Source organism: Prionailurus viverrinus, chromosome A2, assembly GCF_022837055.1.
Source record: "Prionailurus viverrinus isolate Anna chromosome A2, UM_Priviv_1.0, whole genome shotgun sequence".
NCBI classification, from domain to species: Eukaryota; Metazoa; Chordata; class Mammalia; order Carnivora; family Felidae; genus Prionailurus; species Prionailurus viverrinus.
Window position 1 is genome coordinate 81262277 of NC_062562.1, and position 16335 is coordinate 81278611.

Sequence of the window (16335 nt, forward strand, 5' to 3'; positions counted from 1 at the left end):
AAGGAAGCGATAGTTTATTAAAAAGCAGAGTACGTCTTTTTAATGTGGGTTAAAATATGGACAGGTTCCGCAGCTCATTGCAGACCGTCATTTGAGCAGTCTCACGAAGCACAATAGTTAACTTTGGCCTTCCCAGATATCAAGTCTTTGATCTTTAGCATGGCTCTGAACTATCTTTACAAATTATTTCCTTGGGTCTAGTTAATTTTATTTATGGTCATTCTTAAGTGACATCTGGTTTCTGTTGTTATTTTTTTTATTTGAAAGCTAACACTATACCTGTTTATGGATGCAGTTAACAACTTAAAATTTTTGTTTTGTACAGGAGGAATTTGTGACCCTGGAGATTCTCATGAAAATGATGTCACCTTGTATGCAAAGATTGAAGGAAGAAAAGATCACATTACACTGGATACTCTTTCCTATTCCTCATATAAGGTATATATGCCAATCCATGTGCCAAATGGCCCCACTGTAGACTTCCCTAGACAAGTCAAAGTCAAAGCCATGAAGACCAAGCTAGATGCAGAAGAGAACACTCTGTTCTAGAAGCCCAGAAATTTGCCAGATTTCTTAAAAAATGACATGGACATTGTAATACTCACTTTTCCCCCCGATACAAAGGAAAAATGAGGTTTTATTGGGAAAAATGAATTAGACCCCACCAGAGATTATAAGATGGGAGACCAGTACTCTGACAATGATTTTTGTACCCAAGAAAGCCCTAAAAGTGGTTCTAATTATAAAGCTTCACAGACTTGTTATCAGGCATCATGGGCATTTTTCCAGCATTTTAAGATTTCCTAGGCAGAAGACATTGTATAAGTACAGATTATTACTACTTTTGCTTTTATTTTATTTTATTTTATTTTATTTTATTTTATTTATTTATTTTCTTTCTTTCTTTCTTTCTTTCTTTCTTTCTTTCTTTCTTTCTGGCTAATTATAGCCACTGAAATTGGCCTCTTTTACTTTTCCCTTTGGATCTAGGACATCTGCAGGCTGTAGTTATGTGAAAACATCTTCAAAATTATGTGTGATGCTTGTCATTAGGTGTGGAATTATTTTTTTCTAGTGGTAGGTTTATTTGTGCTGAGACTACACTCACCCATTCATTACTAGTTAGGCTTTTCTCCACGTTGATGGCACCCTTGGTACTATAAAGAGCTTGAACACAGCCAGCACCTAGCATTTCATGGTTTCAGTTAGAAGACAGGAGATTAACACTGAAGCTAGAATAAGGAACAACCAGAGAAGGTATTCGCACACTCCATCTGCTGGGGTTACCCAAATTATCTCACGTGGGATTTCATAATGGACTAGTTTTCCAGCTGTGACTAGCTAGGGTTACACCTGCTCTGGTCATCTGCGCGCCACAGACCAAACGAGTTATGTAAGTTATCACGGGTTAACTTGTTGACTCTGGCAGTTACTGCCTAGAGTCATATTTTCAGAATACCTAGTTTGGCAATGGTTGGTACCATACAAATTCACTTTAAAAGAGGACTGATGATAAAGTATTGATGCGAAGTTGCTTTTGTCTTGTGCCAAGGTCTATAAAATGGATACCTATGCTTTGGTAACTTTAAGGACCTTACACTCATTTATCTTCAGGTAGAGGGGCCCTGATCAGTACACACAGAGAACTCCAGGTGCCTGCAAAGGAGGAGTCCTAAGTGACTCAAACAAATGCCCACTGAAGACCACATCTACTAACCGAAATAACAGATGGAACACACAAGACCTCCCCTGGTGCTTAACAAATGGCAGTCATATGCATAGTAATTGCAAGCTTGAATCTAGGAGAATTCTCACAGACTCACATAGAGGGCATTACGAATGATTTTGGTTTCCTTTGTTTTGAAGGTTCCATCTTTAGTTTCTGTAGTCATCAATCCTGAACTTCAGACTCAGGCTACGAGATTTTGCCTAAGGCAAAAAAACCATCAAGGACATAACAGGAATGTCTGGGCTGTGGATTTTTTCCACGTCTTACCTGTTCTGCCTTCTACAATGTCTCACATGATACAGTTTTCCATTAATCTGGGATGTGGAACACATCAGCCTGGTAACAGGTAGGAAGCCCTATTTTTTGAGTGTGTGAACCAGTTAAAAGTGAACATGTGGGGGAACGTGACTGGCTCAGTTGGTAGAGCATGTGACTCTTGATCTCAGGGCAGTGAGTTGAAGCCCCATGTCGGGTGTAGAGATTACTTAAAAAATAAAATCTTAAAACTAAAAAATGAACATGTGGACTTGGCTATTAAGTGGGAGTAACTTCTCAGTAGGTTTTCAGCTGAATTTTTAATGAAACATCCTTTAAAAAAAATACACACTTTCCCCCAAAGAAGAGCTCTTCAATTAATATGCAGAGTGTGATTGGATAATTTTAAGTAGAAATGACTTCGTTCTAAGAGCTCGGTCTTAGGTATCAGAAGTGTTTGCACGCGCTGTGGCAGCCATCCATGCTGACAGATTGCTGAGAGAAAAGAAAAACAAATAACTGAAGAAAAGCTTGACCCCATGTTGGTTAGTGACCCCCTAATAATAGGCACGGAAATCAATTAACACTTCAAGAGCTATGACTCCTGCGTTTCACTTCTCAGAAGTGTTGCTCGTGTCCTTTCTAAGAATTTTTTGAGTCTCACATTCACAGGATGAGGTGGCAGTGTGAGACGTGGTAATTGCCTTGCCATCTATCAAATTGGAGAGCACAGACTCAAGCTACCATTTGTTGGCTTCAAAAGATAGTTCATTTCTATAGCCGTAATTGAACCGTTTGCCCTTTGAAGGCTGGTCAGACTTCAGTGGAGGGGAGAACAAGGATTTTGGACACAGCATCTTAAAATTTATTACACTAGTTCTGCAGGTGTTTACTGTACCTAGCCAGAGGTGAGTCATTTCATTTTGTTATCTTTGCCCTTTTTTATTGTGCTTGTTCTGGTGTTATCAGTGTCAGCCTGGAGTTTTCCACCAACCATGGGCGTTCCTGGTCCCTCCTCCACACTGAGTGTTTACCTGAGATCTGTGCTGGACCCCACCTCCCCCACAGCACTATCTACTCCTCCGAAAACTACAGTGGGTGAGTAAATTCTCTGAGATATCAGGAGATTTGAATTCATGTTGTGACTCAAAATCTACCAAGAAGCTCGAGACTAATAGTTTTTCATAATAGGTAAGGAAGCTGCTTTCTCTTCTTCAGGTGATTTAGGAAGGATCTCATTAAAACAAACAAACAAACAAACAAACAAACAAACAAACGACAGTAACCAGCTGATGCAGGATCACAATTTGTAGGGTTATTCATTCATTTATGCTCTTGGCTTTTATATTTTGGATATATATAACTTAAACTTAGACATAAGTTTAAATTCTATGTAGTGATTCCATGGTTATTGCCAAAGGGCTTCTTGCCAAACTACTTACTTAGGGAAAGATGCAGCATAGAGAGGTGGAAGAAAGTTAAGCTGTGCAATTGAACCAGGTTCAAATCCTGGTTCTGCCATCTACTTGGGTAATGATATTTCCTCCCTAACTTTCCCCTTTTTCCACATAAATTAAGGACAATGATACACCCCTTTGAGGGCTGTGCAGAGAATTAAAGATGACTGCCAAATACTTACCACCTTACAGAGTAAACACTGGATAAACCAATAAAAAAATATTTCCAAGCATGGCAAAATTAAGTTGAGAATTATTTTCTTTCTTAGCCTCTATTTAAATGTGCATAGGACCAGGGAATAGCAAAAAATAGAAAGCAATCAATGCTAATCAGCCCCATGTCTGCACAGATGCTTATCCTCAAATAATATCTAAAGTCTGAGTATTGATGTAAAAATTTCTTAAAGGAATATCTAAAAACAAAACAAATATCACTTGCTAATAAGAACAAACCCATTACTCTAGTGTGATATGAATGTTTTTAGAAGTTATATGCTTGTCTTAAAACTGTAGCCAAACTCCACAGGTGAATTTAAAGACTTTATTGCCAAACTTTAGTGCTGTCCCAAGCATACAGAAACTACAGCATCAAAAGCATGTAAAATAGGTTCAAAAGATGTGAATTTAGTTTTGAAGCTGTTTTGTGCTAAATTTCTTGCAGGTGGAACCGAATAACGATTCCCCTTCCTAACGCAGCACTAACCAGGGACACCAGAATTCGCTGGAGACAAACGGGACCAATCCTTGGAAACATGTGGGCAATTGATAATGGTTAGTTTATGCCTGTCATAATCACATGCCATTGATGTAGAGTCTTCCTGTGCTTTTGTTCATTGGCACAGACTTAATCACATTTCTAAGTCATGGTCTTGCGATTCATTAAACGCCCTTTCTTCCCTTTCTCCTTTGCATTCCGTTAGAAGCCCAGGGATGCACAATCAGAAAAAAAAGGCAGCAGAGTCAGCAATATTAGATGCAAGAATGTTTCAACATACAGAATTTAAAAGCCCTGAAACTCAAATTCACAGTTGATGACAGGGGATATCCTAACATTTTCTTTGAATGTTTTACACAAAATTAACATAAATACTTACCATACTGCATGTATTAAAATAAGAGCCATTCTTCTCTTAGTAACTACCACAACATCTGGAAAGCTTATCTTTTAGATGCAGACACCACACATTAAGGGAACATCATCTCTCAAATGAAAGTTCTGAAGTGAAACTTCTACCTCCTTCTCAGAAAACTGTATAACAAGAAAATTTAGATATACATAAAATATCCTATGTTATCATTAATTTTTAAGCGAATTGTTGATCATTTTTGCATAACTTTAAAGCCAATGTCACTTATAACAGGTGCACATGAGAGAAGATATTTTAATATTGGGATGCATGACTCAATTTCTTATATTTGTTATTAATAGTATGTTTTTCTTAATAATTCTAATTACAGGAAGTGTCATCGATTTCCTATTTTCAGAGTATATCAATTTGACTGAAAAGTTATACTACAAGGAAGTAGAAAGGGAGGGAAGGAGGGACAAAATGTCAATACTTAAGCAAACTTAGCATAGCCACTGACTTTGATCGATTTTATAAAGTAGGAAAAGCCTACCTCATTCTTTCATGCTGATTTTCCATGTTTTAATAATCTTTTTGCTACTTTGAATAATTTAAAAATTGATACACATTTAGTGGAATACATTCTTGAAACTCAGGAATAACTTCAGGCAAGAAAACTTACTGATGAGCCAATGTAAATTCTTTAAACACTCTGTATTCAGAGAAGACCAATAAAAGGCCCGGACTTCAAAGACCACATTAGTTATGTAGGTATAAACATAGTATGTTTGCAAAACCATCTAAAGGGTTAATTTGTTTAAAAGAAGTTTTGGGCGCCTGGGTGACTCAGTCGATTAAGCGAACGGCTCTTGATTTTGACTCAGATCATGATGTCATAGTTCAAGAGCTCAAGCCCCACACTGGGGCTCTGTGCTGGTGGTGAGGAGCCTGCTTAGCATTCTCTCTCTCCTCTCGCTGCCCCTCCCCTATTCTGTCTCACTCTCTCCCTCAGAATAAATAAAGAAATTAATTAATTAATTTTAAAAATACAGTTTCTCCACTGGCAGAACATTTTGCATAGCATTTGAATTACAATGCCTGTTCACTAGTTCTAGGGAATAAGTATATACCTCTGAATAGTGGGGTATGGGTGACTTTTCCCCTGTTGTCATACTTTTACGGGTCCTATAATGAACTTATATTACTTTGATAATAATCAAAGAAATCGAAAAACCAATACTAAAGCAAATGAGGAAATTAAGAGTGCTGTGAAGCACATATAAGCCTATGAAAAGAATATCTAAATTTCCTAAGCAAGGCAATTACTAAGTCAGAAAGGGTCCCACCATCTTGTTTTGAGTAGAATGAGAAAAGGTAAGAATATATGAAAAGAGCATGGTTAGCACTGTATGTCAGATGCAAAACTTGGGACAGAATCGCCTCGATTCTGTTATCATCCTATGTGTGAGGTGTTCACAAAAACAAGACCTGCTCTCTGGCTTCTTCATGAGGCTTGAAGAGGACATACACTCAGTCTTTCCCCAGAGAAATGTGTGCCAACTTGCCAAAGAATGCTTCTGAAATCTCTCCCACTTCACTATGGAATGCCAAAAGGATGTCAAGGAAAACAAACATAGACAAAAAAAGAGGTCAATATCCTACTTTTGTTAGATATGTTTTTCCTGCTAGTGTGTACAGAAAGTATTTTCAGAATTATCCTGAAATTCCTAGCAGAACAGAAAATCCTAGGGCAAAGTATGTTTGTTAATCACTTTCTAATATTCTCAGCTTGATTAAATTAATAATAGGGGTTAAAACAAAGCTGACCTTTCCACACTCATAGGAAAAAGGAACCTATCAACTTACTCATGCTGTGAATCCCGATGACCCCAGTGTTTGCAGGGAAGGATGACACGATTCTTAATTGCAATTTTTTTCATTGACTGGAAGAGTCTTGTTTTATTGTTGAAATTTTTTTGCAGTGGAAGCTTTTTGAACATAGGTACACTGTAGGGCAGCCTCCAGAGTGACCCTGCAAAATGCAATGAAGCACTTACATAACTTAGACTAAATCCTTCTGCAGCCATAAAATCATGTTCTGGGAACACAGTCTGTAGGCTTTTCCAAGCTACAGAAGAGTGAAGCCCTTTCCTGATTTCTCAGCACTTTGCTGTCTAGTGGAGCCCAGCAAGGCAGATGGAGCAGGAAGGATTCTTGACCCCAATATCATGGTGATCATAACTGTATGGTTCCAGGCAGCCTGCTAAGCATGAACATTTCATTTACTCTTTCCTCCAAGGATTATTATCCCACTTTAAAGAATAGGGACACTGAGGCTTAGACAGGATAAATCACTTATCCAGAGTTTCCCAAGTGAAACAGGAATTTGAATCCAGGTTTATTTGACACCTAAAAGCCGTAACTTTAACCATTCAACCTACTATCTGCTCTCTTCCTCAACCATCAGTTTCCTTCACCCAAGAGTTTTTCCTGGCCTGCTTTGCATCACACTTGAATTACTGGCTCCAGAGAACAAGTGTTTGTAGGAGCATAGGCCACAGGGAAATTTATTTTAAAATGAAATCATTTAGGGATGCCTAGGTGGCTCAGTTGGTTGAGCATTTGACTCTTGATTTTGGCTCAGGTCATGATTCCAGGGTTATGGGATCCAGCCCCACATTATGCTCCACACTGAGCATGGAGCCTGCTTGAGATTCTCTCTCTCTCTCTCTCTCTCTCTCTCTCTCTCTGTCTCCCCCCACTGCCCCCTGCTCCTCTCCCATACCCATGCTTGCTCTCTCTCTCTGTTTCTCAAATAAAAAAATAAAAATAAAATGAAATCATGTAACTATTTTGGCATGATTACAAGACAGAAAAAAAGATGATAATGGATGGCAAATCTGTGCCTAAAATTGAACATGTGAGGTCTTAACAACTGTTGCATCTCTAATTCCTCATTGGTTTTGTTCCCTTTTCACACTTTGTTATGTTATTCATTGTGCTGATTATCAAGAGGCTTAATATCTATAAATATATTTGAGCCTGAGTATCTCAGAGCCTACCATTCAACCATTAAGAATCCTTTTCTTGATATTCCAGTGATTAGAATTTAGGTTTATAACATCGTTATCAGTCAAGCCCACCATTTAGGAAAAGATATGCATTTCTGAGAAGACAATGCACGACAGATTTTATTTTAACTCCCCACTTCAGGAAGGATGGGTTAATGTTTAGAAGGATATTTAACAATCATCTGCAAGATGTTATAGATTTCTCCCAGATAAGAATGGAAGTTATAGTTGTTTTTTTGTTCAAGTGCGCAAAGGCTTTGTTGGAATTGGGATTTGTATTGACAGTAAAGGGTTATAGAGCCTCACAGAACAGGAAACAACTTCAAAATCATTACTGTCACTCTCCTAAAATCTAGCAGATAATTCCTGTCATAGAAAATTTCTGTCTCCTGAACATATTTGCTTCTAGTTTATATACTTTTGAGATGACAGTTCTCTCCTCTCCCAAGTCACCCCTGTCTCCAAGCCTTGTAAATTGTCATTTTATCTTGCAAAGCAGTTTAAGAATTGAGCTAAACTCTTCATAGTGTAAACTATGGCTTTCAGTGTTTCCCCTTCCATAGAAAGGAGATGCATTATATTGGTTATTGATAAACATAAGAGACATTTATTCCAACCCCATCAGTTGTGTGAACCAACTATCCTAGAAGGCAAAACCTGGGATTTATTTATTTAATGACGTTAGTTGAGATCCTGAATCAGGTACTGGGATGGGCCTTGTCAAGGTAACAATAAGCGGATCAGGTGGTGACTCCGCACTCACCAACTTATGGTCAACTGGCATAGATAGATGTTATTTAAGAAAAGAAATTTACACAAGCATATACTGCAAATTATAAAGATTATTAAGAGAAAAGTACAGGGGGCTATGGGTTTCTAGCAGATAGGCTCATCTAGTGCAGATGGATTAAGGAAGAGTTAGTTATAGTTTTTAATTAAATTATAATGTCTCTATTTCATGATATATCAAATTGGTCCTTTGAAAATTAGTTCTACCTAAAGAAATTAAACTGTAGAATGTTCAACTCAGAAGCACTAATATTCTTCCTGAAATCATTTTAGCCAAAGAGACTCCATTAAGGAACCCAAATCATATGTTCTTACCTTTTTTTTTTTTTTTTGCTATGAAACATTAAAATCTTGAAAGAATTAACTTAAAACATTTCCAGCAAATTTGTAGCTAAGCACTTAACTTGTCACATAGTGCTCTATATGTCACCCTGGATTCCTGTGTATAACATGCATTTAATGGACTAGATTTCATGGGGGTTGCTTCACAAAATTGATTGACATGCTGATGTTTTCTTGGTTTTTCCACTTGTTTTGCCTTATTTTTACTTGCTGTTTTTTCTCTGCCTGCAGTTTATATTGGTCCATCGTGTCTCAAATTCTGTTCTGGCAGAGGACAGTGCACTCGACATGGTTGCAAGTAAGCATTTTAAAATAATAATTATACTTCTTTTTTTTGATTACGTACTTTATATATTGAAGCCACAAGTCATTTTAACTTGTTTTAATTTCCATTTTAGGCTTTTGAGGTCTTTTGAAGGCCAAAGTAGGATACTCCAAATTGAACTTAAGCATAATAGAACATTAAGTGTGTTTTGTAAGTAGAAATTGATGAATAAATAACTTTTCTATTAAGCTAAATTGTAAATAAATTTAGCATACCTCATGTAAATTTGTGAACAAATTTGAATTCTTCACAGTTTGATGACTGCCTTTTCTGTCTTTGGTTACATTCTTCAATATGCTATTGAAGCTATTGAATATGCTTCAATATTTTAATTCCTAGCATGCTTTGTAAATGAATTATGAAAATCATTACTGACCCATAAACCCAAGGCTAAAGGAAACTGGAATGAGCCAAATTTAGCAGTTTGATAAGAAAATTCATCTTTGAGTATAATTCTGCAATCTTACTTACCTTTGAAAATCATTTGGGTCTTCAAAATGATATATAAAGTATTTTACATGATAATGATGTTGAATATGAAATCTGAAATTATATATAAATAGTTAATATCTAGTCACCACTGAAGCATTGTGTTATGTTTATAACGAGAATTGGTATTCATATGTATTATGTCATTCCCATATTAACATTTAATTATAAAATATTTGGGAGATTCCCAAAACCACAGACAATCTTGGTTATACAGCTAAGTTTTCAACAACTGATCATCTAGTTTGTCTCTTCTTGTCCTCCAAACAAAAAGAGTAGTAATTAATTAATGGAGAACTCATAAAAGGAATTTCTGCCTGATCATTTGGAAATTATATGTATGAGGCAAGACACTTGTCAGCACTGAGAGTAGAGGGTCACGTTAACTTCTTAACTATGTTGCAGTGAATTTAATTAACAAAGAAGTCACTCTGCACAATAGAAAGTATTAAAGAATTGAAAAGTTCCTATTCATATTCCAAAAGTGAAGAGGCACCTAGTGGCTCAGTCAGTTGGGCACCCAACTGTTGATTTCGGCTCAGGTCATGATATGGTTCATGGGTACGAGCCCCATGTTGGGCTCTGTGCTGATGGTGTAGAGCCTGCTTGGGATTCTTTCTCCCTGTCTCTGTGCCCCTTTCCCTTTCTCTCTCTTTCTCTCCTTCTCTCTCTCTCTCTTTCTCAAAATAAATAAATAAACTTTAAAAAAAATTATTTAAAAAACCAGTGAATATGTGTCTCTGTGCTTTTGAATAAAACCACCAACTCCTACCCCAAAAGACTGACTCATTAGATCTGTGAAGCATTATTTGGTGTTTTCTTCAAGTTATTATCTTCATCTATTGTCCATATCCAGGCCATCCTCTCCTTAAGTGCATTTCAAATAAAATGAACACAAGAATGCCAGACATCTTTGTAATTCCTGAAAGTTGTCCTGAAAAGTTCTGAAAACAAATTATCTGAAATGACAACTGCTTTTATTAATGAAAATAGAAAGTGCTATTTCTAAAAAAAAAAGGTGCTATTTCTAAAAAACCCATCTATAATTACAGTAATTCTACTTCATACTTCATTTTTCGTGTACAATATCCTGTTAGCATTCAGTGGTTTTATTAAGGCAACCACCTGTGTCACTCATGATGGATGCAAACAGAAATCTGAATGGCCCTGTTATGCCTTTGGGCATTGTTTTTTTGTTTGTTTGTTTGTTTTTTAACACCATACATCATTTTGAACAATCATGGCCTTTTCCTCCTTCTAAGGTTTTGCAGAATATTTTCACCCGTTATAACTTGAGTTTTTTTTCCCTATTTCTGATGACATTTTACATAATATTCAATGGTTTTGTTCATCTGTGGCTGCACTGTTTGACTACTACATCCTTTTAAATTTTTTTTTCAACGTTTATTTATTTTTGGGACAGAGAGAGACAGAGCATGAACGGGGGAGGGGCAGAGAGAGAGGGAGACACAGAATCAGAAACAGGCTCCAGGCTCTGAGCCATCAGCCCAGAGCCTGACGCGGGGCTCGAACTCCCGGACCGCGAGATCGTGACCTGGCTGAAGTCGGACGCTTAACCGACTGCGCCACCCAGGCGCCCCGACTACTACATCCTTTTAAAAAAAATTTTTTTTAATGTTTATTTTTGAGAGAGAAAGAGACAAAACCTGAGCAGGGGAGGGAGAGAGAGAGGCGCACACACACACACACACACACACACACACAATCCAAAGCAGGCTGCAGGCGCTGAGCTGTCAGCACAGAGCCCCATGCAGGCTTGAACTCCCTAACTGGGAGATCATGACCTGAGCCGAAGTCACATGCTCAATCGACTGAGCCACCCAGGTGCCCTGGTGACTACTACATCCTTTTCCGGCAATATATGCTTTGTCAAGCATGAGCAAAATTGCATAGAAAAGGAATTTATATTTGATACCATTTATTTCTCTTCAACAGATGCTTGAATTTGGGGCCCCTGCAGCTTTGTTTCTCTTCTCACTTTGCTCCCCTCATCACTGCTATTATTTGCTACCAGGATTCCACCTCTCCTGCTGCCTAACATGTTTTTGCCTGTGTGCAATACTCAGGCCTGGATTTCTAAACTGATAAGTCTTTATTCTGATAAGCCCACCCCTGTTAGAGGTTCTAGTGAGAAGGGCAGAAGGCATCCTTTTATCTTGACATTCAAGGTGACCATAATGCTACACTTGAGGATGGGTAGAAAAACCTGCAGAGGCTATATTTAGAGTCAGGAGAGCCTCATGCCATTCCTGAAATCTCCTGTTACCCTACTGTTTCACTGCAAAACAAAGACTACAAATGTATTTTTAAATATATGAATGGAATCCTTATCAACATTTTATCCCAATTATATAACTTTTGATTAAAAGTACACTTCCAAAACCACTAAATGGGAACTGACTCCAGTGTGAGTCTTCTCTAAATGATCACCAATTTCTGTCCAAACAGTGGTCCTAAGAAGACACATTTAAGATACACAGAAATGCATTTGCCCTGAAATGCCATGGTAAACCACATATAGTTCTCCAATGTCAAAATGTGTCTTCTTTAGCTAATTTGTTTATCCTTCTTGGAAATTACTTGGCTATTCACAGTTTAAATCAATGAGATAACATGGGAAAGAAGCAAACTGTGTGAGGCTTATTTACATGCTCCATAAATACTGTTTTTCTTTCCCAATCCCATCCCTAATGCCAAGACAACCTTCAGACTTCATGCTGTAGTAGGGTCCAACTTCCTTGATAACATGATGACGACTGTAAACCTTCTCCCTCAGAATATCCAATACACATTTGATATACCAGTGCTAAACAAGTAGCTTTCAGAGTTATGCCATAATATCACTTTATTGGCCCTACACTGCTTTATAAATGCTTCCAATTTTAGGAAGTTTTGAATGCTTAGATGAACACTCCTTACCCCACCCAAAAAAAGACACCAATTTTATTTTATAATGGGTGACATAGTATATATATAGTGAAAAAAGAAATAGTACAATGAAAATAAAGAATTTAAAACTAATTCCTGATATGTAAATGCCTTAGAATATAAGAGGTTTCTGATATTCAACTAGTGAGTTATCTGTGATGAGTGTCCTAATATAAATATAGTAGAAAGTGGGGCGCCTGGGTGGCTCAGTCGGTTAAGCATCCGACCTTAGCTCAGGTCATGATCTCATAGTCCGTGAGTTTGAGCCCCGCATCAGGCTCTGTACTGATAGCTCAGAGCCTGGAGCCTGCTTCAGATTCTGCGCCCCCCCTCTCTCTCTCTACCCCTTCCCCACTCACACTCTGCCTCTCTCTGTCTCAAAAATAAATAAACATTAAAAACATTTTAAAAAATACTTTAAATATATATATATGGTAGGAGGCAAGTTGTTGTGTGGGGTTTATTTTGTTCTTTTTCTTGAAGCACTACTAATTTGGGATTCCACCGTGGGGCAACACAGTTCTGCTAAGGACATCTATCTTGGTGAAGGTGTTCACATTCCCTTTATAATGTCAACCTAAGTTTGAAATAAAGATAGATTTATTTTCCAATCTTTTCCAAATATTTCAAATAATTTCTATCACAAACATAATGTGTATTTTTACATTTGTTCTTAGAGGAAATTTATTCTAGATATCTTTGGAAGTATTTTTTATTTATTTTTTATGAATTTAATGAACATCATTATGAATAAAATTATATATGTAATAACATAACTTTTACAAAAACTTTACATTGGAAATGTGCACAGATGTAGATGCATTCACAGATGAATCACTGGCATTGGTTAAAGATGAGTGCTGAATTATTGTTTTAATCAGAAGCTTTTTATAGCAGGGCTGTGTAAAGACTATATTCTTTTGTAATATTTCAGTCAATTGACTTTATCAAGTCTTCAGATTCAGTATTTTCCGGAGACTAATGAGCCTGACCTACCATTCAATCAAATGCTGGCCCCTGGACTTCCTCCTCCTTGAATTAGATTCATGGACCTCTGTAAGGACCAACAGCTTAAGATATTATTTCGTGATATCTTAGGGCGCTTGGGTGGCTCAGTCAGTTAAGCATCCGACTTCGGTTCAGGTCATGATCTCACAGTTCGTGGGTTCGAGCCCCGCATTGGGCTCTGTGCTGACAGCTCAGAGCCTGGATCCTGCTTCAGATTCTGTGTCTCCCTCTCTCTCTGTTCCTCCCCAACTCATGCTCTGTCTCTCTCTCCCCTTCAAAAATAAATAAAAACATTTTTTAAAAAAGAAAAATAGAAGATTCTTTTAAAAAAAAAAAATTTTGTGATCTCTTTCAGGTGTGACCCTGGATTTTCTGGCCCAGCCTGTGAGATGGCATCCCAGACATTCCCAATGTTTATTTCTGAAAGCTTCGGCAGTTCCAGGCTCTCCTCTTACCATAACTTTTACTCTATCCGTGGTGCTGAAGTCAGCTTTGGTTGTGGTGTCTTGGCCAGTGGTAAGGCCCTGGTTTTCAACAAAGATGGAAGGCGTCAGCTCATTACGTCTTTCCTTGACAGCTCACAGTCCAGGTGAGTTAAGGCAGGGTGGAATACATATAGAAACCAGATGCTAATGATTGAATTTAGATCTATTTATTGTCCTTTTTTTTGTTGTTGTTGATATGTACATCTTTCGATTTTTAATCTAGAGAGAGCTTACAGTTAGTTGCTATAGGGTTAATTTGTCCTAGTTTTTAATAAATTAAAAGGCTTACTGATGACTTTAAGATACTAATGACTGACTGGTTTTTAAACATATGAAATGTTAGCATCAAAACTGTGTTCTTAAGCCAAGGGCTAGTTAATTATTTATGTAGTTTTATTTATTTGACAGCTTGCAGAGGCTGATTAGATTTATTCTACATCTTCCCTTCCCCCAGTGCCTCATAAATAATGCAGTAAAGGAATGATTGGCATTTTAAGTGTATGTACACAAGTGCATAGTATACAAGTATGTATAAATATATACTCATGTTTTGCATGGATATATCTGCATATAAACGTGCATTGACCTCATCTTCTACACATATTCATACATCTCACAGTGAAATTACTTACATTTTGTAAGAGATGAGTAGAAACATGCAGCTTTTCAGTAATTCATTTAAATTTGTTTGAAATTCTTTATAAGCCAAAATGAACATTATGATACAAATGTTTATGCATATGCTAATTACAGACAATTCATATCTAGGTTTCTCCAGTTCACACTGAGGCTAGGGAGCAAGTCTGTTCTAAGCACATGCAGAGCCCCTGACCAGCCTGGTGAAGGAGTTTTACTGCATTATTCTTACGATAATGGGATAACTTGGAAACTCTTGGAGCACTATTCATATCTCAACTATCATGAGCCCAGGTACGTTGGAAAGCATTTGGAAAAATGATTAGAGTGATATCTCCTTCCTGGGGAAATCATCAGTCAACTGGTGTATATCAGATATTTTTCCACTGAGAGATGGTGAGGACAAAGATTAATGTGTCTTGTAATAAAAAACTAGCAAGCCACATTCTTCTATTTCATTTGTCTTACTGATTTCTGATAATTTGAAGAAATTTGTTCTCATATTTTGAAATATACATCTAAGGGAAATATTTTGATGCCTAGGAAAGAGAAAAATAGTTAACACTATTTTCCTTATTCAACTATACTGCAGCCTATTAGATATGATTTTGATATGACACTAAATTATAAACTCTGTTAACAACTATTTGTTAGCAATACATTATAATATGTTATAATAAATCATATGAGACAATAATTCTAAAACCTGATAACAAGTATGTATTTAAAATTTGCATGTAATATGTAGAGTCCCTGCCAAAGATTGAAGGGTGAGGATATTTTTAAAGTTCTTTCTTCAGGCCACTTCTGTTTTTCTTTAGCTTATACATTTCATAATCTATAGTTGCAATTGTGAGATTTAAGTTTTACTTGAAGCAGAGGCATCCTTCGATGTACCACTGGTGGTACATTTTTAGCAATGCCCAGAGGGCTGTCTCCCCTTCTACGACAGTATTGACCTACTCACTGAAATTCTTTAAAAAATTGCACAAGAGGAGGATGGGAAAATTGAATACCACTAGAAGAGGTAACACTATGGCTACATTCACAGTTAGTGAAGAACTAACACCATTTGCCTTCCTGGAAGTACATTTTGATCACAGGGAAATATGAAAGAGAGCAAGGGTTTTGGGCACTGAGGTTTGCATTGGCACTGTGGCAAAAAGACAGGGGCACTGATGCTAGACTTTATATACTGAAAGTTGTTGCCTAGAGCAGTCCCTATATTTAAGTGTTTGTAAACAAATGAGAAATTTAATTTTCATAGAAAAGAAAGTAGCATGTAACAGAGAAAATAACTAACAACTGTTATGAGTTGTAATTGTTTACATTATAAAATTTTAAGAACACATCAGATGTGTTGAGTGTTCCCTGTAAAAGTAAGTGAAAGGCTAACTTCAACTTTCTCACTCAGTAGACAATATGAATACCAAAAACACACTTCACAGACTCTCGATAGAAAACATTAAAAGACAATTAAATGAAAAGCAGGTTGATAATAATGAAAGCAGGACAAAAATATCACTGTCCTAAGTTAACTTGGTCTAAAACACAATTTTTTCTAACAAAGATGGACAGCTCCAAAATTCAATAATCAATCTTTATCATGAAATTTAATTAATCTTTGTTGATATGAAAAATAATTACACATTAAATGTGCTATTGCAAAGGTGCATTTAATCTTGCCTGCCATTTGACAGCAACATTTTTCTTCTAAGCAGAATCAACATGGC

At 36.9% G+C, this 16335-nt stretch overlaps 1 protein-coding gene across 1 annotated transcript in view; it reads left to right on the forward strand.

The window, feature by feature from the left end:
- Window positions 1-16335, forward strand: part of RELN (reelin) — a 535267-nt gene that overhangs the window by 355483 nt on the left and 163449 nt on the right. The window contains exons 13-19 of the mRNA XM_047850601.1: window positions 326-438; window positions 1867-2075; window positions 2954-3082; window positions 4103-4212; window positions 8942-9008; window positions 13837-14070; window positions 14735-14896. Coding sequence (XP_047706557.1) covers window positions 326-438; window positions 1867-2075; window positions 2954-3082; window positions 4103-4212; window positions 8942-9008; window positions 13837-14070; window positions 14735-14896 — 1024 coding nt within the window. The remainder of the gene's footprint in view (window positions 1-325; window positions 439-1866; window positions 2076-2953; window positions 3083-4102; window positions 4213-8941; window positions 9009-13836; window positions 14071-14734; window positions 14897-16335) is intronic.